We start from the raw sequence: 19,987 nt of genomic DNA on the forward strand, positions 1-19,987 counted from the left end.
GGAGTTGTAATTATAGCCCATGTTGTAAAATAGAAAAATGCGGATGGCATTAGAGTTAGTACAAGTTTCTCTTCAAAATCCTTGCAGAAGAAATCTCATTTGCAAGTGGCTGTGTTTGGACATGGCTTATTCTCATAGCAACAGCTTTGTCCTGAAGCAGGTTTTTCCTGTTTCTTTTCAGTAGTTAACTTTCATGCTAGAGAATTTCTTTAAAAGATACCAAAGCTTGCCTCTTTGTTTCAGATTTTCTTAACCTGAAAAATGTAAACAGTGTATTAAACCTTGCTTGAAAGAACAAATGAGGTTCAGGTCCCCTGTAGGGAAGAGCTGTAGCTCGGTTCATTTCTAAGGCAATTATCCCTGAAGAGCTGGGCTTCCTTTGCAGCTGTAGGCTCAATACATTCCTTGCTTCAGGGAAATCTGGGTCAGTCCAGTGGTGCTGTTGGAAGTGGTGTCACACATCTGCAAAAAAGTATTTCTCAAAACCTGGAGCAAAGCTTTCGTCCCCAGTTTCCAAAACATGCAACACCCTCTTTTCCTGCTGTTTTCATGCCCTTTTCTACCTTGCCACCCACGTGTGGAGTATTGCTTACTATAATAGTAAAGTAGGCTTTGAAAAACATAAATTGGTCTAATGGTGGGGAAGAAGAGTGCCAGACTGATGCCGAGGCAGCCTGTGACCTTGCCAGCTTGTCTCTGATCTTCTGCTGGCCTGAGATGTGGAGTTTGTGTCTCTGAATGGAGGGCTATAACATCAGAGCATAAAGTCTGGCCAAAATACACATAGGAGGTCACCAGTGAAATTGCAGCATGGCCCCAGAAGGGCTTCAAATGCATTGGGTGCATTGATGAGCAGCTGGTATGAAGCATGCGAGGCAGGCACAATATCATAGTGTAGTCTAAACAAGTGTTGTTATAGCAAGCTTAAGCTGTCAGAGTATGGAGACCCACCTCCTGGGAGCGATGTGCATTGCAGTGCTCACCTCTGAGATGTGGATTCCTGTAAAAGCCTGTCCACAGTGTGTTCCTCTAGGTCCTGCTGTTGAAAGTCCTGAGCTTCAGGAAAACTGAAGGCAATTATCAAATTCTTTAAAAAAAAAAAAAAATCACAAACCAAAGCAACCCAACAAAAAAACCCCACCCAACAACATTCTGTTGGAGTATGTGAAATAGCCCTACCCTGAGACCCACTGGCTGGACTGACATCAAATGATTTGGGTGAGTCAGATGTCAGCTCAGGTTTGCCTTGTACCAAACTGTTCCACTGCTGCTATGTTTAGAGTGGGTGGCAGCAAAAAAAAAGCAGTCTTGCTCTTTAAAGCAATTGTCTGAACTTGATATAATCCAAAGATGCTCCCCACCCAGCTCATAATGTCCCAGGACTCAGGGGTGTAAGAATTTCTCTGAGCCAGCTGCTTTATTCCTTAAGGAAGGGTAGGAACCATCTCTGCAGTAAGGCTACTGGTGCTTGTTGGGTTCTGAACGTTGCACACCTTCATGTACTTTCCTTCATGTTTTCCTACAGGAAAATGTCCCTCTAGTTGGATTTCTAAATACCCTTTTTCATAACAGCTGATTTTTTGGACTTGGCTTTATTGGCTTGTTCTGCTTGTGGGGCAGGGAGCAGACACTTATTGTTCTTAACTGGTACCTGTTGAGGGACGTGTACTGGGTCGTCAGCACATGTAACTTCCTCTTCACACAAGGAAATGCTGATTTCTTCAAACTGAGCTCTCGAGCCAGATTCCCTCTTTCTCTTTTGTGAAGCAGAGTTCAAGCAGAAGCGGGAGACCGGCATTCCTTCCCTTTTGTCTGTGTGGTTTCATCGGGGTGACGACTACCTTTCCCCAAAGCAAAGTGGTGTTGATGCTGGCTGAGTCACAATGGAGCACTCCTCTTCTGGGGGGCGGGATGGAGCCAGTGCAACCTCTTCTGTCTGAAGAGCACAGCACTTCTCCAGTCTCAACTTCACCTTAGTGTAGAGTAATTTCTCTTAAGAACTTAGTGACTAAATGTGTTTAGTCATTTGCGTTAAAAAGGTCTGGTTTTGTTCATAAAGAAGATCAGCACTTGGTTTTCTGCAGCCAAAAGAAGTAAAATGAGTCCAAACTCCCCAGCATTAACTCATTAAACTCTGAGCACTGAAGAGACGAGTTTCACTGACTAAATAATAAGGACGTGTATTTAATTATTATGAGGTTAGTAATTGGTGTAGGGCCTTGATTGCTTCAATAGTCAACCTCGATGGTTAAAGTGAATCACTGGCCTGAAAGGGACTGGTGTAGCACTTGCCCACAACCGTTGGATGGACCTCAATTGTGCGTGTCCCTGGCTGTCTTCCAAGTTCAATCAGAGGGGTTTTGGTTCTGGGATGGGCCAGGTTAGCCAGAGCCTGGCTCTTCATGGGCAAGTTGAGTGTCTCTGTGACAGGACATGGACTTGCAGTGTTGTTTTCTATTGTCCAGGACACCCGGTTCCTTCTTTAGCGCTGCGGCTCAAAGTCAGATCTTAGGATAAGAGTGCAAATGGGCAGTCTGTTGTAAATCCAGTGTGATTAAACCCAGTATGAATTTCCTTTCTAAAACGATTTTTAGTTATCCAGTGAACACCCTCAGCCTCTGAGGGGAAGCTGTTGACCCAGAGTAGCTTCCCTGGAGCAGTTTACCAGCAACTAAGCCCTGGAGAGGGTGAGCAGGTATGTACAGGGCAGTCTTGCCATGAGGCAGTTTTCACACCTTTGCTTTGGCAGTACAGCAAGGTTCCCATACTTGATTCTTCCGGTTAATGCTTTTTTTTTTGCGGTTTAATTCGAGCTAACCTGTCAGTGGCTTTATGACAACTCTTCAGATGAGGGTGAAGGTCTTTAAGTTCTTACTGAAAGAAAGGTAAAGCACAGCACCATAGGTACTAAAAGGACTTTGGCAAGTGCTGCATACTTGGTGGCTTTCCTAAGAGGATCTCAAAGCAGTGCACTGAGTTGCTGTTGGCTCTTACTTCAGACCGCAAGAAGAAAGCGCATCTCACGTTCACAGATTTGAAAACCAAGATTAAGGGAAGCAAAATAACATACCAAAGCCGGTCATTCCACAGCAGTTTGGGCCGGGGAGGTTGGGGCTGTCATGGCCTCCTTCCCGTTACCTGAACTGACTCTTGTCCAGACCCACGAGGTGCTGGTGGAATAGGAGGCGGTGTTCACTTTTCTGGTAAAAATAGTTTTCCCCTTCCCTGGTTAGTTCGTTAGCGCTGGCCAAGCTCTGCTCTCATGCAAGAGAGGCAGTGAGACCACAGCGGTTTCAACTTGAAAGCAAATTAAACAAGCCTTTTCCTGTGTGTAAATACATTAATTCCCAGAATTTATGCACATATTTTCATTTTCCTGAATAGATTAGGAGGAGCCGAGAGTCAGTGCTGGATTGTCAGAGCTATTTCGTGCAGGTGTAGCTAAATCCACCTCTCTGCGTTCGCACAGGGTTAGGTCGCTGTTTCGGTGTATCTCTGCAGTAGGTAAAACAGTGGCAGCACTGAAAAGAAGGAAAAAAGGAAAAGAGGGGGAGGGAGGGAGCTGTTCCTTTGAGAGCATTATATTTAATGATGAAAAAAGAGCAGGAAAAATGTATTTAGCAGAGCGAGATAACTGTGTTTACACATAAATACGTATGTAAATGTTAAGCATGGTGTATTAATGAGCTGCTAGCCACACATGGCATTTTAATTGCTTAATAGTACTTTGGCAGTGCAGTCATTCCCCAGCTCTGCTCCTGGGTAGTATTTCTTCTTAAATTTTGTTTCTCCCTCCCCCCCCAGTGCCTTGTTAAAGTTTATTGCTGTGGGTTCTGTAACCCTGGCATTACGAAGAACGTACAACTTGCCACAAGAGGAAACCAGTCAGATCGGGTGAAATGTTTTAGTGGTTCCAGCATGCAAACGTGTTGGGTGGCGATTGCCCAAGCAGCGTGAGTGCACAGTCCTTACGGGAAAGATTACGAAGCACATTCCTTGCTCCTGCAGGAGAGGGAAAGGGCTTGCGTGTGTAATAGCAATCCAGAAGGCAGTCGTGTAATACAGGCCAGAGGCTACTCCTGGGAAGGAGGAAGGGAATTGTCTGCTCTTTTGCAGTTCTTACCTCCTCTCTGCTCGGAGGAAGCTGGTGCTGGGGGAAGGGAGGCTGGAGGAAGCGCTGGCATGTGGCCTACCCAGGAGGGAGCAACCCGAAGACCTTTGCTTTTCTCACTTGTTAGTTCGGCAGAGATCTTGGTGTGATCGGTTACATCCGTAATTCATCTCTGTCTGGGCTAATAGTTCTGTCTAGGGTTGCATATCCCTAACCCTTCCATTTTTATCTGTCTTTAAGTTAAGATCTGTGACCGGTAAACCTCCCTGTCAAGGGTGTGCAAAGGGGGGTGTTTTCTTTCCCTGTCTGTGCTAGTTTGCAGGGTTGTTTCAGTTTTATGACCCAAACTAGCGTTCAGGTGTGATATTTCCGTGAAACTTGATGCTTGTCCTTACGTAGTGTGATTGTCAGGTTCCATCACACCCGTCAAACGCTTGGCGCTGGGACATCTCAGGGGCTTAATTTTGCTTTGTTGTCAGCACTGAAATATTATTTAGTCCTGCAGACCATTATTATCTACTAAGTCCTTCCCAGTTTACACAAATTGCAGAGAATTGAATGCTAATGCAGCTTTCCAGACTCTTACACTACTGAGTCCGGGAAGTAGGATATAACTTGTGGATGTATTATTTTGCCTAGATATCGCTTCTGGATAAATACAGCTTTTTTTAATATCAGTCTCCTGTATGTGTCATCCCATAGTTGCAGCTTCACCACTGACGATGGTATCTGAAGCAACCTGAGAAATACTCAGGACAGACAGGAAATAACTGCTTTTCCCATTTCCTTACAGGCAATATTTTAATTCCCCTCACGATTTTTATATGAATTCCATCAGCAGACCACATTTCTTGGATACAAACTATGCATCTGTGGACCCCACTGACTTCTTACCAAAAAATGGTGATTTTCCTCAGGTAAGTACATAGCTACTTAATGGCTTTGGGGGAGAACGGTACTTTATGGTGATGGGTTTTATTTTTCAGTATTGCCTTATTGAGGGGAAAGGAAGAGATGGGCAATATCTTAAATTTGTCCAGCACCTGCTAGGAATTGTGTGCAATTGGGATAGGTTCTCTGACAACAGCAATTCAGAAGCTATCCATTGGCTTGGTAGCAGCTTATCTGTGGTAAAATTCCTTGTCTTTTAAAGTGATGTTTAACATAAACACTGAAAGTGCATGGGAGAATCCAGTTTGCAGGAGGGTATAGGTAAGTGTGAATTTGAACATGCTTCAGACAGTTAAATCATTTTCCTCCTGAAACACTCTTCACTCGCATACGTTGCCTGTGCTTTCTCACTGATTACAAGTGGTGGATTCCTGAACAGTGAATATTTAGGGATTACATCAACTCAGTGCCTAGCGAAGTGAGATTGTAGCCCGTTCATTCTTTGCAGAGCTGAAGTGTGGGAGGAATGAAGTCACCCTGGTTCGTTTGGCATCTCTAGGGATCAAGAGGCATCCTCACCTCAGGGATCTCTCTGGGTGGGAAGGAGCTCTTTCCATGGAGTTTTTGAAATGTTGCACTGGTTTTTGGCAACATCTCATGATAGGATTGGTCAGTAAAGACTGGAAAGCAGCTGACATGACAGAGCTGACTTGGAATAAAGAAGGGACTAGCTATATCCATTCTAGGAGTTAATATAGACATTATCAGTGTCTGGCTGTGTATGTTCTTTGCATTAGGGTTTCCCCCAGCATCTGAAGAGACATAGTGAGTAAAGCTGCAGAATGTTACCCTGCTTTGACCTGTCAAGGCAACAGCCAAACTGAATGAACTCCCTACTCTCAGCTCTCCTACCTCAGTAAGTCACTGTTCTGGTTATCTGGGAAGCACGCAGGTGCCAGATGTGGTCCAGCGTCCTGCCTCAGGTAGGCAAAGGGCACAGCCCGCCGTGCTTCAAAACCCTGCGGGAAGCAGCCAAGGGGGAGGAGTGCAGACAGAGTTACAGAGCACCCCTTTACTTCCAGCCCCTGACTTGTGTCCTGAACAGTTGTTTGAGCACGACTCTCCCATCAGACAAGAGACACGAGGAGGAGCAGGGCTGTGGCAGTGCTCAGGGACGGGCACATGCTTCAAGCCATGTGCAGAATAGCTTTTTCAGTTAGACAGTGCTACAGGGAGCTTACATTAGAAATTAGTGATTGATTTTTTTTTTTTTGGGTGTTTTGTATGCTTAAGGTCTTCTAATTGAGACCTGATTCACAGGTTGGTTGGGGGCTCATCACTTGCTGACAGGTTGGACCTTTAAGCCTCAGGGGTGCTTGGAGGGTCTCAAAGGAACCTTTAAGGTGTGCAAAATCATGGGCTCTCTTCAGAATCTTCATCTATGTTATCTGTAAGTCAAACTTGTTTCACTAAAAGTATTATTTTTTTCTGGTCACAAAGAAGCTTACCGTCAGAGCCAAGCTTCCTCTGAGTCTGGGAACTGGCTAATCTGAACATCAGTTGTGTGCTTCAGGTTTGTGACTCGGTGTGATAGATAAGCACAAGGGGCACTGTTTGGGTGTTGTGTGAGATGGAGCCGAGTTTGTTGTTTTCCCCCCTTCTGTGTTCAGGTGAAGATTGGCCTTTTCTGGATGTTTCACTATTAATTCTAAGCATGCCTTACGAGGTAGCCCTAAGTTGCTGAAAACAGGGCAGGAGAGACATGAGGATAAACTGGGGCAGTACAGATGTACTACGTGCTAGCATCATGCTTTGACACACCGAGAAGTACTTCAGCAGGCCCCATTAAGCTGCCCTGCACTTTTGAATATATTTTATTTTCGGTAACTGCTGAATGTCAAGACATATGTATAAACAGAAACTTTCCTTCGTAATCTGTCTCTTCTTCCTGCATGATTCATTAATTGATGCATCAGCAAATTGATGCATTTCCCCTCTTCTTGAAGGGGATATGTTAATTCCCCCTAATTGTGCTTTTATTTTCTTGGCATGGCTAAAGAGAGGTTTTGAACCTCCTTGGGGCTCCGATTTCTGCAGGTTTGGATTTATGTATGCTGGGGATTTGTGCCTTTTGAGGTGAGCCGCTGGTGCGGTAGTCCAAATTCAACTCCCTGAGCAAAGCTGCTGGGGTTGCCTCATGTTAGCGACTCGCCTGACGCAGCGGATCTGGTCAGTCACCAGTAGCTGTTGACCAGAGTCTTCTAACTGGATAAAACCAGATAAGTAAATGAATCGAAGCAGCATTGATCTTTGCCTCCTGCAGAATTAATTGCAGGGGGAATGAGACAGAAACGTGATCTCATCAACTTGTGGAAGCCATTTAACGGGCTGCAATGGGAAGAGGGAGAGGGGTCCTCTCCATAGGTCTCAGCTTGCAGGTCTGGTGCAGTTAGGCTGATGGGTTTAACGGGAAAAGGGTTTAATTATTTCTTATGTATTTTCTAGTATCTAAGTGGTCAGTCAGCTTCCTTCCCCTGCTACATCACGGAAATTGATCTCAGCCAGCTTGGAAGAGCAGATTTTTGGAGATTCTTTGTGAAAAGGAGATGCTTCTTTGTGTTGGCTGGGTGATAAAAGAGCAGGAGGGCTCTGTGACAAACTAGACGTAACTGACCTCAAATGATTTCCAGAACAAGAAATAATTCTTGTGCCACTCTCATCCTTTTGGAGAGGAAGTGACAGATGGGAGTGAGGTGATTGTAGGCAGTTACGATTTCGCTTGGACCCTTTCTTTCCAAGCCAACTGTTGTGAGACTGCACCTATTACAACGTGCTTGCAAGTGTTCTTCTGCTTCAAGTATAGAAACAGTGAAGTGTCTGCCTCTGAATCCAGCGCAGCCAAGGCAGTTCTTTTACTCAGGTATTGTACCACGTAATAGCAGGTAGTGCTATGTACATTCCCACGAGGAACAGAGCATTTTTATGGGTGCTTTTCTGTCCTGTTTGGTGGCTGTAAGTCCGTGCACTGAGCATTACTGCTTGGGGCTTTCTGGAGATTCCCATGGATGACCCAAGGCAGTGATGTGTCACCCTGTGTGTTCTGAAACTGAGAAACACTGTATAAGACCTTTTGTTAGAGCTTTGTTTTCCAATCTGAAACTGATCTGGTCGAGTTTGTACCTCAGAGGGGGTGGTGTCTGTCTAGAGCTGCCGCAGGGCAGACGGACAGCGCTCGCCAGGTGTCTAGTGTGACAGTGCCCATCAGTGTGAAATAACACTAGTGGTGTGCTCTACTGTCTCTTGAAGAGGCGTTTCAGTCTTTAGTCATCCTCCAGCTCAAACGGCATTTTCTGCTGAGGTACGGAGCCAGATCAGCCTTTCTGAACACTCAGCTCTTGACTTCTTTGAGCTTTCTGCAAGGTTTGCTCCTAGTGCTCTCACATATTAGAGTGCAATAAGCACGAACATGGAAATCCATTGATAAAACTTAGGGCTTTCTAAGCTACTAGTCATTGCTCATCCAGAGAAAAGCTGATGATTTTTTCACAGGAGCCAGGATTAGAGCCTGGATCTGGTAGAGCAGCAGGCACTTAACTGGAGGCAGTGCCATCAGTCTGGAGTCACCCGGGAGCGTCCTGGAGCTTTTACATCCCTTGCTTCAGCAATATTTTCCACTTTGCTGATTTCTTGCTGTCCCAGATGCCAAACTGTTAAATATTAACAATCTGCCTGGAAAGCTGAAACATGCCATTCGGAAGGTGTGGGAGCAGCCTGGGTGGTTACATCTTTCCAGGTGACTGTATAGGAAAGTACCTATCTTTTCCATACTTGCCTAGTGTGGTGGTAGGAGTGGCAAGTCCCATTAAACTTTGTGCTGTTACGACCATGCCAAACAGAGGAGTGAAACCAAAGAGAGAACATGAGGAGTTTGCTGCATGCTTTGGTAAGAGATTCTTGATTAAATCTGTGGTCGCTGGGCAGACAAGGTAGCACACAGATTGGGTGCTTCTGTGAGAACTTGTGCTGCCTTCATACGTGAACACAGATTATTCTCTTGTCTTTGCTAAATACAGACTATTCTCTTGTCTTTGCTCAGGTACCAAAATCCTATCTATGATAGTTCAACAGCACGGGAGAGCTTGCTATCCCCTTGGGTTACAGCCCTTTGTGTATCTCAGCAGCCTGCCAGTGCTTGGCTTTTGCATGCTGTCCGGCGGGGGGGGAGCAGAGGAAGGAGATGGAAGTGTCTGATCTGGAGTGAAGCTTTGTGATCCCTGTGTGTGACCTGACGGCGAACGCCGCCTCCCCAAAATGTACCTGCAGCCATTCTGGGCTGCAGCGGGACTCCAGCCTGGCCTCAGACTGCGTAGCCTGTAGGCAGTTTGTCTCCTTAAAGAGTTTTCCAGGAGTACTGAAAACAGATTTAAAAAGTCTAAAGAGCAAATGACTAATGATTCTGAGGTATTTGTGTAGTAAATACTTTCTGTTGGTGGCGATAATCGGAGGATTGTTCATGTGCCCTAGGGTTTGGGGGACTCGAGCGTTCGGAGAGTGGGAAGGCTGATGTGTTTTCCTCCAACACTGGCATTTGCTCCCCCCTATCTTCCCTCCGTATTTTGTTTCGGAGGTCCTCAGCTGGACCTTCAGAGTGTAAAGCCTTTGCTGGCCTGAGGATGCCGTGAGGGGGAGATGCCACATTTCTTAATTGCTATGGGAATTTCTTTTTAGTTGAATCACTCACCGCTGCTGCTTGGGTCTGGGGAAGAGTGATTTCTGCGTGTATCGCAGCAGCCTCGCTGAGCGCCGTCTGCGTATTGGACAAGGTGCTTCATTTGCATGGTCAGAACAGCCCAATGTGAACTTGAACTTGGTTCCTCCGCAATATTTTTGTTTTCTGGCTTGCTCTTGGGTGATTCATCCTTGCCGGTCTATTGGCATCTTTATATAAACAAGTGGCTTAAACTGAGGTTTAGAAAATAGTTATATGAGGCCATACTGGGGTCTGATAGCATTTCTTGATCTTGGGAACTGTTGTCTTAAGCCAAAGTCTCTCCCCGCCCCTGTGGTGTCATCTCCTTATGGGAAAAGTCTACTGACTGCACACATGTCCTTAGAAATCAAAGTCCTGAAGAGAAGCAGATTTTGGTTTCCAATTCTTCCCTCGCTTTCTGCTGTTTATGCCTTCAGTCTCAGGTGCTGGTGAGTTGGAATCCAGTGCTTGCGTGCAGTAATTCTGCTGCAAAGGCATTTTTATCATATCAGTGCTATCTTGTGTTACTGATGGCAGGAGCTGTTAATTGCCACAGCAAAACACTAAATCCAGGAGGCTTTAACTTATACTTTGGCATCTGCTGTCCGTCAGCAGGTGTGTGTGTTGAGCTGTAGTCTGTCCCCAGAGCCTTATCATAAAAGCAGAGCAGCCTGTTCTAGAAAAGCATACCTGTCACGTAAATACTTGCTGCTCTTAGCCACCACAGTTTGTTTTTTTTTTTTTAAACTTCACTGTTCTATCCTGCCACAGTTTGTTTTTTTTTTAAACTTCACTGTTCTATCCTGTTTAGAATTACTTAAAGCACGTGACTGTGCCCATTTCCTCTGAGCCTTTTGTTATCTAAAATGATCCTGCCTGTTTCTGGTAGTCAGTCTGTGTTTCCCTTTGCTTAACTTCATTTGACTTGCTCCTTGTGGCTATCCAGAACAGGACTTTTCTGAACGCACGGAGACCTCCTCTTCTGGCTTCATTTGCCGTAGGTTACACTGAAAAATAAGACCGCTCTTTTTGCAGTGAGGGTGAGCAGCTCCTGTTGAGCGTGGAAGGTGTGGACACAGCGGGTGTGCAAGGGGGCTCTGCAGAAGCTCCTTCCTTTTCTCCTCAGTGAAGCAGCTCTACGTACAAACACTTTGGCAGGAAACTCTGCTACCCTTATTAAAACTTGAGTTGTGCTTGGACTGGAGGAAGGAGGTCAGTCCAGACTGATTTAGCCTGTGGGGGCAGGGAGGAATTGGCTGCTCTTGGGTAGAGTCATTTGCAGTAATGCTGTAAAGATGCAGTTACAGCCTTGTTTGATCTGCTTGTGGTGTATGGGGGCTCTTGACCACATGTGTTAATCATAAACCAGCTCTCTTCGCTACCAGCCCCTTGCAATCTCCTATTAATCTTTCTTGTTAAAGGTGGGGGGGAGAAATTAACCTGCTTTTAAAAAAAGTATTAATTTTTAAAAAGTGCTTCCATGCACAGAGGTGTGGTGATTTAAGAGAAATCAATGTAAGTTATTAAATTATATGAAAGACTTGGTTCTGACTGAAATGAAGAGTTTCCTGGAATAAGAAACGTCCTGGAACTTCCTATCGCTGTCCTGGAGTTATGTCTACAGGGAATACAGATATTAAAATCAAATTGAAGACAATTAACTGGCTCTGGTGCCTTTGAAGCATTTTACGAACAAGTTGCTTTACATGCTCATGTCTTTGTTTTTGCACTCCAGGGTTGGGGTTTTGGCTGACTTAATTACACTTTAAAAACACTTTCGGTGAGATACCGAACACTTCAGGCCTCGGTTTAGAAAAATAAAGGCTGTAATTCTAACGGCTCATCTGACCTAGTTACAGTAAGTATGGTGAAATTGTGTTGGTGATGACGGTGTGCGCTCCCCGGCAGGACGGCCGCGAGCGCAGTATTTGTGTGCTTGCCACTGCCCTGCTCTCGGTGTGGGCTCCTGCCTCGCTGTGGCTCACCGCGTGTAGGGTGCCTGGGTGGTGATACGCTTTGAGATGATCCGCCAGATAACACGGCCACGCACCCGCCTGAGCTCCCAACTTGGAGCTGAGCGAGTATTGCCATCGGTGTACGAGGAGACAGTGGCATCAGCCTGGGCTGTCGGCACGTGTAAAGGGTTTGGCTGCTTCGGTTGTGAGCTGCGTGAAGGTGAGCTGTGCTGGAGCCAGGCACACCGGTAGCTGGTCAGTGTCTGTGTGCTGGGTTCACAGCGAAGGGCCAGAGCAGGCAGGTGTGTGCGGGTGCCGCAGCCCTTTCCTGAACTGCAGGGCTCGGACATCAGCACAGGATTCACCGGCCGAGCGCTTGGTTTGCTTTGATCGTCTGATTTAGCCAAGCTGAGCTGGTTATCGAGGAGGAGGGGACACATCTGGGATGCAGCTGACGTTATTCTAAAGCAACATCTCCTTTTGGTTGCATGAACTGTGCTTTAGGAGTAGATCTTTCCCTTCCATGTATAAGAGGAGCTCTTGGGACTATCTTAGGTGGAGATACCTGTGGTTAGGTGAGAGTAATTCTGCTTTTGAGGAATGATTTGTTGTCAGTTGTGCTTGGCTGCGGATTGCAGGAGCGAGCCAAGATGCCCATGGCCCTAGGGAGGGGATACAAGGGCCTGGAGGGCTTTGGCATCTCCCCTGTTCCAGACTCGTTAGTTTTCATCTGGGCAGGAGAGAAGGCACGGGAGGCGATGGAGAACTGCCTTCTGAAGTTCTTGGCAAGCACTGTTCTCTGCCTCCTCCCCTTCATAAAGCTAACAAAAGCGGGAAAAGTACTGGCCTGAAACATAGAGTGCTCTTAAAAAATGCTGGTAATGTAATTTAATAGCAGACCACTGGGAGATGTTTTAAAATAGATGCTTTAATTCAAAGCAGAATCGGTCTGAGTCAGTCTGATCGAGTGAGTTTCCCTGTCTCCAGTTCTGCTGGCGGTCACTGCGTGTCCTGATCCGTAATGCGCTCAAAACACCAGTGGTCCTACCACAGCAGTCCCTGTGAGAAATACTGCCTCTGACACGAACACCTTCTTCAGTCATTTTTCTTTCCCTGGCCTCCTATGTTCGTTATTCCCCGAGTCGCAGCATCTCGCTGCCTGCTGCCACGCACTGGTTTCCTCCAGCTTTCAGGATCACCTGCAAGAGTTTACTCTCTCGCTGGCCTTCCTTTATGCTTCACAAGCTGCCCTGGTTTCTCCTTAATTTAAGGCTCTCTGCACTCCCACCAGCATGGGAGATCCCCTCTGCGCTTGCTTGGTGACAGGCTGTCTCCTGGTCCTCTCCCCATTCCTGAACAAGCAGCAGTTCCCTTCCAAATTTCCAGTCCTCAAGGGAGCTGTGTGCTGGCAGGGCTTGCTGATCCGAACACCCCCCCCTCACACACACGCTGAATTTCAGCTCTGCTTAGAAAATACCTGCCAGCTGCTTCGTTATCCTTGTTCTTAGTGGCTGTTTTAAAAATAAGCCATTTGTGGTCTCAACTTGTCAAAGCCCCCCAGCGCAGTCACTCACCACGCACCTTGCTTTTGAAACTAGAGCAGAGGCTGCCCCGTGCGTGGCAGGAATGGCTCTTGGTTCTCGAAACAGCCAAAATGCAAAGCAAAGCCTTGCACCCAGCTGGGTGAAACCAGCTGTGTCATGGGAACAGGAAAAACAAGGCACGGTCTGTACAATACACCCTCTCCCATCTTTCATCCCTCTGAAAAAAAAAAACCAACGCTGTTAGGACAAACTGCATGTGCAGATATTCAGTACTCTTCCACCCTTTAGCTTCTCTTAGGCTTATTTTTCCAAGACACGTTGCTGCGATCTGATTATATATCGTAGTCACTGCTCAGGTATCGCTCCCGCGTGTGCAGCTGCCTGTTTGCATGGGATGGGTACCCAGCGGCTTGGCTTGCAGAGGCCTTCAGGGGCCTGATGGCTTTTTTCACAAGTGCCTCACCGGATCGGGAAGCCGAGCCTGGAGCGTGCTTGGACGCATCTGAATATCCCATCTTTTGGCGGCTAAGTATTTCAGGAAATTCAGTCCCGAACTCTTGAGGGTGATGAGCTGCCAGGTCTTCTGTACAGGTGTGTTAGTCTATATTGATTTGTATCTGTGCTTTCCTAGAAGTTCAGCACATGCTTTCAAGAAACCATCAGCGCGTTCAGGAAGCTGTCCTGTAGGTCAGTGATTAGGAGGTGGTAGAGGGTGCTGTGAAGGTTACCCAACAAAGTCACGAACTGGGTTGTACAGTTCAGTTTTTGCTGGAAGACGGTAAGTCAAATTGATGTGAATGCCAGAATAATTCTGCTTTCCTGTCCCTGTCTGTCAGCATGTGTATTCATGAATGAATTGTGGAGAGCAGAAATGCTGTGGCATGCCTCCTCCCCTAGGACAGGTTGTTAAAATTCCAGGTGGCGGTTTCTCAGTGGGTTATCTTATCTTCTGTGATTATATTACTGCGGTCTTGCAAAATCAATTTAGCAGTCCTGGTTATCTATAACAATGTCATACGTCTTGCTTCCTTTTGGCAGTCCAGTTTTGCTGCCTACATTTTGCCCCGTTTGTCCACTAACAGGAAGAGGAAATAAACCACCTGCTTTTTTAAAGGTTGCATAAATAGAAAGACATTGGTAGTCTTAGGCAAGAGTTGGTGGTTTAATCAAGGTCACATAGCAAGGCAGTCACCAGCAAGTCACTAATTAAGACATTTAAAAAATGTATTTAGTCTCTTCACTTCAAACGTATCATTAATGCACCTATCCCAAGCTCCAGGGCACTACCAGCTAATTAAATACAATCAAATTCAGATAAAAGCAGCAGTGAAAACCCACTGCCTCTCTCCACCCCAAACCAGCTGCCCACAGAAACCAAACGCTTCATTTTTACCACAGTTCCTGCAGAATGCTGCTTCTGTAGCAGCACTCGTGTAACTGCTGCTCACAGCCTTCACCAGGAGGTGAAATGTGCTCTAATAACAGCAGCGATGCCCCAGCTCCTCCCGGGGCGAGGGCTGCTGGGGCTGCCCTTTCCTCGCTTTCTCTGACCGTGGCACCAGCATCCCTGGCTGTAGTCTGAGTGCCTGGGGAAAGGCATTTTTCTTTCCCATTTCCCTATTGAAAAAACCCTTCTGGACTAGGTGCTTTGCATGATGGAACATGGATCCTCATTATTAAGGGCTGTTAATGTATTAATCCCCGTGGAACCGCTGCGCTGCAGTTGATTGTGCCATGTACTCAGCTGCCCTTGGAAATGAGCCCTCTTGTGGGTTTGCCACCTGCGGGTGGTTTTCCAGCCCCAGGAACCAGTGTGTCTTTCTTGCAGGGGCTGGTCCTTCTTCCTCATCTGATGTCGTAAAGCAAAACTTACCCCCCTCCGGTTTGTCTCCCCTGATTCTCGGAGGGGTTGGAGAGCACCTCATTTTCTGCTCTCATCTCTTGCAGGCCTGGTAGGGGCTTTGCTGTCTTCTGTCACTCCAAAGTTTTGTTTTTTTGAGAAGTGCCTCGCAACGTGGGATTTTCCAGCAGTTCTCGGCACAAGGCCCCAAGAGCTCTTGCATCAGCCATGACAGCAGGCACCAAGCACCAGCTCTAACGCAGAACAGCGACGAGCTGCGTTTCACTTGAAGCCGTGCCATGGTTGCGTGGAGCAAGACTTGGAGCAGGAACGGAGAGATCTGCAGCCAGCGCTCCTCTCCCCGTCCTCAGCGTGCGCATCTGCACTGCTGGGTTCGTGCTCTGCCGGGTTTGCTGGCCAGGTTGAGTCCCTCTCCCTGCCCTCCTCGGGCGGCATGGCTGCCCGAGAGCGTTTAGCAGCGAGCCTTGCCGAAGCTGCGCTCCCGGACGCGGAGCGGTGCCGCGTCCAGCCCGGGTCTGAGCCGGAGCAGCCGAGCCCGCGGGAGCTGGGAGGGACTAACCCCGCAGCCAGAGCCCGGCACTGGTGCTGCCGCTGGCTGTGCTAGGGAAAAGCAAACAGGAACCTCTTGCACCCAAAACAAACAGAAAAATTGTCATGGTTTTTCTGCAGGGCCGTGGGTACTCCGGCAAATTCACTTCTCCTTCAGCCTCGGGCTGTGTTGGAGCAGACTTTCCTTAGGCTTACGATGACCGAATCCCTTTCAGATGTCCCTTTTTTTGTGCCTTTTTCCCTTCCCCACCAGAAATGTTGCTTATTTCTGTTACCAAAACCGTTAAATAAAGTCAAAAGGGAAGGCCTTGGAAAAAGAAGGCAATGTTCCTGGACGCAGAAAAATCACAATGATCTAGAAAAGAAAGTTAAGAAAATGGCTACTCCTTTTTATTCTCTAATTGCAATATTTGGGGTGGGGCAGATACTGAAGACAAAAGAAAGCACGTGGCTCCTGGGGCGGGGGGAGCTGTGAATACTTTTCATAATCTTTTTCAGTTTGATTACCTCATCTGAGCCCCTGAAATCAGGAGGGCAGGAACCCCCAGCCCCAAAGCAGGGGCTGCTGTGGGGGAGACGCTGGTGTTGCCTTTGATGGACGGGGGTGGGATGAGCCAAGGGGGAGCCGGGCTCCTGCCCAGACCTCTCCTGCCCCGTGTCTGGCTGCGCCGCCGCGGAGCACGGCTTTGTTTACAGTGTATCTGTGGTTGAATTACACCACATACAGTAATTCTCATCGCATTGCCAGTAATTTCACTGACTTACCAAGCAGGCATCATTTCCTGAAAGTCAGCCCTTGTACTTAGAGGAAGTAAGAGCACTCTCCTTCATGACTAAACACTATATGCAAATTTCCACAGGCTTAGGACAGACGCACTGTATGGCTGTCCTTCTTTCCTCCATTTTCACTCCTTTCTTCTGCATGTTAATTTTTAAAAACCCTTGATGAGCTCTCTTCCTGGCTGTTGCTGCTGTCGCGGTCATGAATGAAGACCTTTCTCCATTATATACTGAAAAATCTCACCTTACTGCTTCATCCACGTCCTGCTCTGCCGACAGCAAGCTGAATGCTGTTTTAAAATGTCCCAAATGCAGTTCTGGCTAAAGTTCCCATCTCTCTACAAGGTAATGCCTGATTTTTCTTTTTTTTTTCCTCCTCCTTGGAATTCCCGGTGTGTTTTGTTCGCGAGGGTAGCCAGCTCCAGCTGCTCCTCCAGGCTTGTGTGTCCCCTGTAATTTTTGCAATGGCAGCAGAGGTTTAGGGGTGACAACTCTTGATGCAGGGCAGGGGGAGCAGATTTACTGTGCTGAAAATGTGATTTGTATGTTGCTGAAATGTGTGGTGCTTGGAGACCGCTCCTGTCCGTTAGAACTTGGTCACTAACTGCGAAACTTGGAGGAAGAGGAGCTGTGTGGAGAATTGATCGGTGTGTTTATGTAGTTGTGATGGCTTTCAGGAGTTTTATTTTTAAACCAGATGCTGGGTACAGAAAAGCAAGGGAACCGCTTGCCAGCCAGAGCACTGAACCCTTAAGGCTGCAAGTTTATTGCCCCGTATTTAGAAAGACTTTTGGTTTTGGCATCTAAAAGATTTTCTTTTAGTGATCGACTGCTTACATTGCAGCTGTTAATTCTTGATTCTGTCTTTCCTGAAGCATAATTTGCTTAATCTGTGATTTTTGAGACACCAAATCTTTCTTGTCTGGCAGTGTAGCTTTGTTTGTGTATGAATGTTTGTGTGTGCCTGTGTGTAGATGTGGTTTTTTTTAAAAACCCTATCAGCTGTGTGCTATGTAGCGGAGTAATCGATACTTGCTGTGCAGAAGGAGTATTTGTTTCCTCTGTGTCTGGATTGTGAGCAAATAAACCATTTATACTGATGGCTTGATGGCCAAAAATATTTTTAGGATGCATACTCCTTCTGTATTTAGACTTCACCTGTTCTTTCATTATTTTTAACAAAGACTTTGTTTTGGCTAAAGGAACTGAGCTGTTTCCAGTGGCCGGGAGAGAGAGGTTAAGCATTTGGGTTGTTTTATCCTGATTTTTTTTCTGATCTTTTCTAGGGAGTTAATTTTTGGTTTTGATAACTTTTCTGTTTTGGGATAATGATAGAAATAGCGTGCCATAGTAGCATCCACTGGCAATTCATTTGTACTTATGGTTTAGAAGCCCAGCAAATGATTATCATTGATTTATCAAGTTACTCGCTAGAGCATCTTCTGATATGAAGACCAGACAATGATTTGTGATCCTCTATCTCCTGTTCTATCTAGTATGTTGATGTTATTTCAACTTCAGTGTGAAAAAAGAACATGCTGGCCAGACCCGTAGCCAGCAGCTGTGCATAGCCCCTGCATCGGCTGGATGTTGACCCCTTATAAAATTCTCCATTAAGCGGTCACCCTGCTGTAAGGGAATCACCCTTTCACCATTTTATAGTGGGCTTCTATAAACCTCATCTCTGACTCGAGCAGTTAGTTCTGAACCGTGTTTTCACAGCAGACTTCGAGGTCTCTGTGTCCGTCCTTCTGTAACGGGAGAAACTGGGAAAAGCCTGTGCTGTGAGGCGCAGCGCTCGGGGTTGAGATCTTCAAGCTAGCATTTCTCCCAGGTGTTCGCTGTCCTGGTGCAGAGGGGCGTTTAACAAAGCAGGCTGAAGAGATGGAGGCAAAGCAGGTCTGCCAGCCCCCTGTGGTAAAATTCTCCTACCAGTGATGATCTGCAATGTGCTATCTGGATTTTGGTTGCAGGCTATGCTAAATTGGAAGTGTGGGGGGGAACCAAAACCAACCAACCAAACAAAAAACCCCCCAAAACAAATAGCCTAATTCCAGAAATAAGATTTACGTAGAGAATGGTTGCAGAATAGCATTTGAAATAAAGATCCTGCCTTGTGGGATAACTTCCATCTGTTGCAGAAATTGGACTTCCACTGAAACATCAAATAAGTGCTATTACTGTAAAAACCTCTTATTTCCAATGAGAAAATTTTAAAATTCTTATTAATCAGTCTTAAACAGGGACAAAATAACTCGCTTTGAATCCTGACGACTGAGACGGGTGACCTCTCTGGAGTGATTTCTCTGAGCAGCTTCTCAAGCACGTCAGACCATTTGAAAAGCAGAAGCAGCGCTTTCCAGATCTGGGAGCTGGCCCTGCATAAAAACCTCTTATTTCCAATGAGAAAATTTTAAAATTCTTATTAATCAGTCTTAAACAGGGACAAAATAACTCGCTTTGAATCCTGACGACTGAGACGGGTGACCTCTCTGGAGTGATTTCTCTGAGCAGCTTCTCAAGCACGTCAGACCATTTGAAAAGCAGAAGCAGCGCTTTCCAGATCTGGGAGCTGGCCCTGCAGTCCCTCCGCTCGGTTCATCGCCCCTTTCCAGTGCTTGCTGCACCTGTAGCCTCCTCACTCTTCATGGTTTCTTGAGCCGTCTCTTCTACCCCCAACGCCTTCATCTCCTTTTCGGCTTCTTCTGTCTGTGCGTTGGGGGCTCAGCACCTTTTGGCTGAGGGTCTCTCCTGGCTGGGATCAGCTGTAACCAGTATCATCAGTGGGTCTGACAGTGGCTTCATCCTGTTGAGGAAAGGAGTCTTTTGGCTCACTGTTATTTCATGAGTCCACGATTTAGGTCATGATCCTTCCTTTCCCTTGAGGAGACTAAGGTGGCTGCTCCTGTTTGCTCTGTAGAAACCCGTGGAGTAATTAGTCAAGGCATGGTTTATAATGGCACAGGTTGTAGTTACCAGTATGGCCCTGTATTAAACAATTACACTGCAGTTTGTATATAAGCTAGTCTAATTTACTGGGGTTGCACCATAAGCTCTTAAGGGCGGGGATCTAAGACGTTACTAGTTTTAGTGCTCTTTAGATAATGTAATTAGGTAAGACAAATGGGAGACTCTGAAAGTTTGTGACTAATGCCTCATAATACTGCAAGAGGATGGGCTCACTGAAGTAATTTCCAGGGCTAATATTATCCTCCCTCTGACTGGGAGGCTGATTTCCTCTTCCCCGTTTCAGCCCGGTGCCCCGAGCAGAGGGAGCGGTGGTGGAGCTGGTGGGGCTGGAGCCTTTGCTGGGGGATTGAAGGGGCTGGGGTCAGGAGGGCGGAGGGCGCTTGCCGGGGTACCTCGGGTTGTGTTACAGTGCTTTCACACGTCCCGTTGCTATTCCAGCCCGGCACTTTCCTCTCTTCGGGACCCTAATGGGCGATGGCCTCTCTAGTCTGCTCTACAGCCTTCTTGTTGCCATGCCTATGTGTTTGCAGACGTTTCCTCCTGAACTGACTTCTGTCAGTGATATTTGCAAATTAA

At 46.7% G+C, this 19,987-nt stretch overlaps 1 protein-coding gene across 1 annotated transcript in view; it reads left to right on the forward strand.

Moving 5' to 3' along the window:
- The window catches only part of SBNO2 (strawberry notch homolog 2), a 68,944-nt gene that overhangs the window by 18,163 nt on the left and 30,794 nt on the right, over positions 1-19,987 (forward strand). The window contains exon 4 of the mRNA XM_009279788.2: positions 4,905-5,028. Coding sequence (XP_009278063.1) covers positions 4,905-5,028 — 124 coding nt within the window. The remainder of the gene's footprint in view (positions 1-4,904; positions 5,029-19,987) is intronic.

This window comes from Aptenodytes forsteri, unplaced genomic scaffold (assembly GCF_000699145.1).
Source record: "Aptenodytes forsteri isolate BGI_AS27 unplaced genomic scaffold, ASM69914v1 Scaffold147, whole genome shotgun sequence".
Lineage (NCBI taxonomy): Eukaryota > Metazoa > Chordata > Aves > Sphenisciformes > Spheniscidae > Aptenodytes > Aptenodytes forsteri.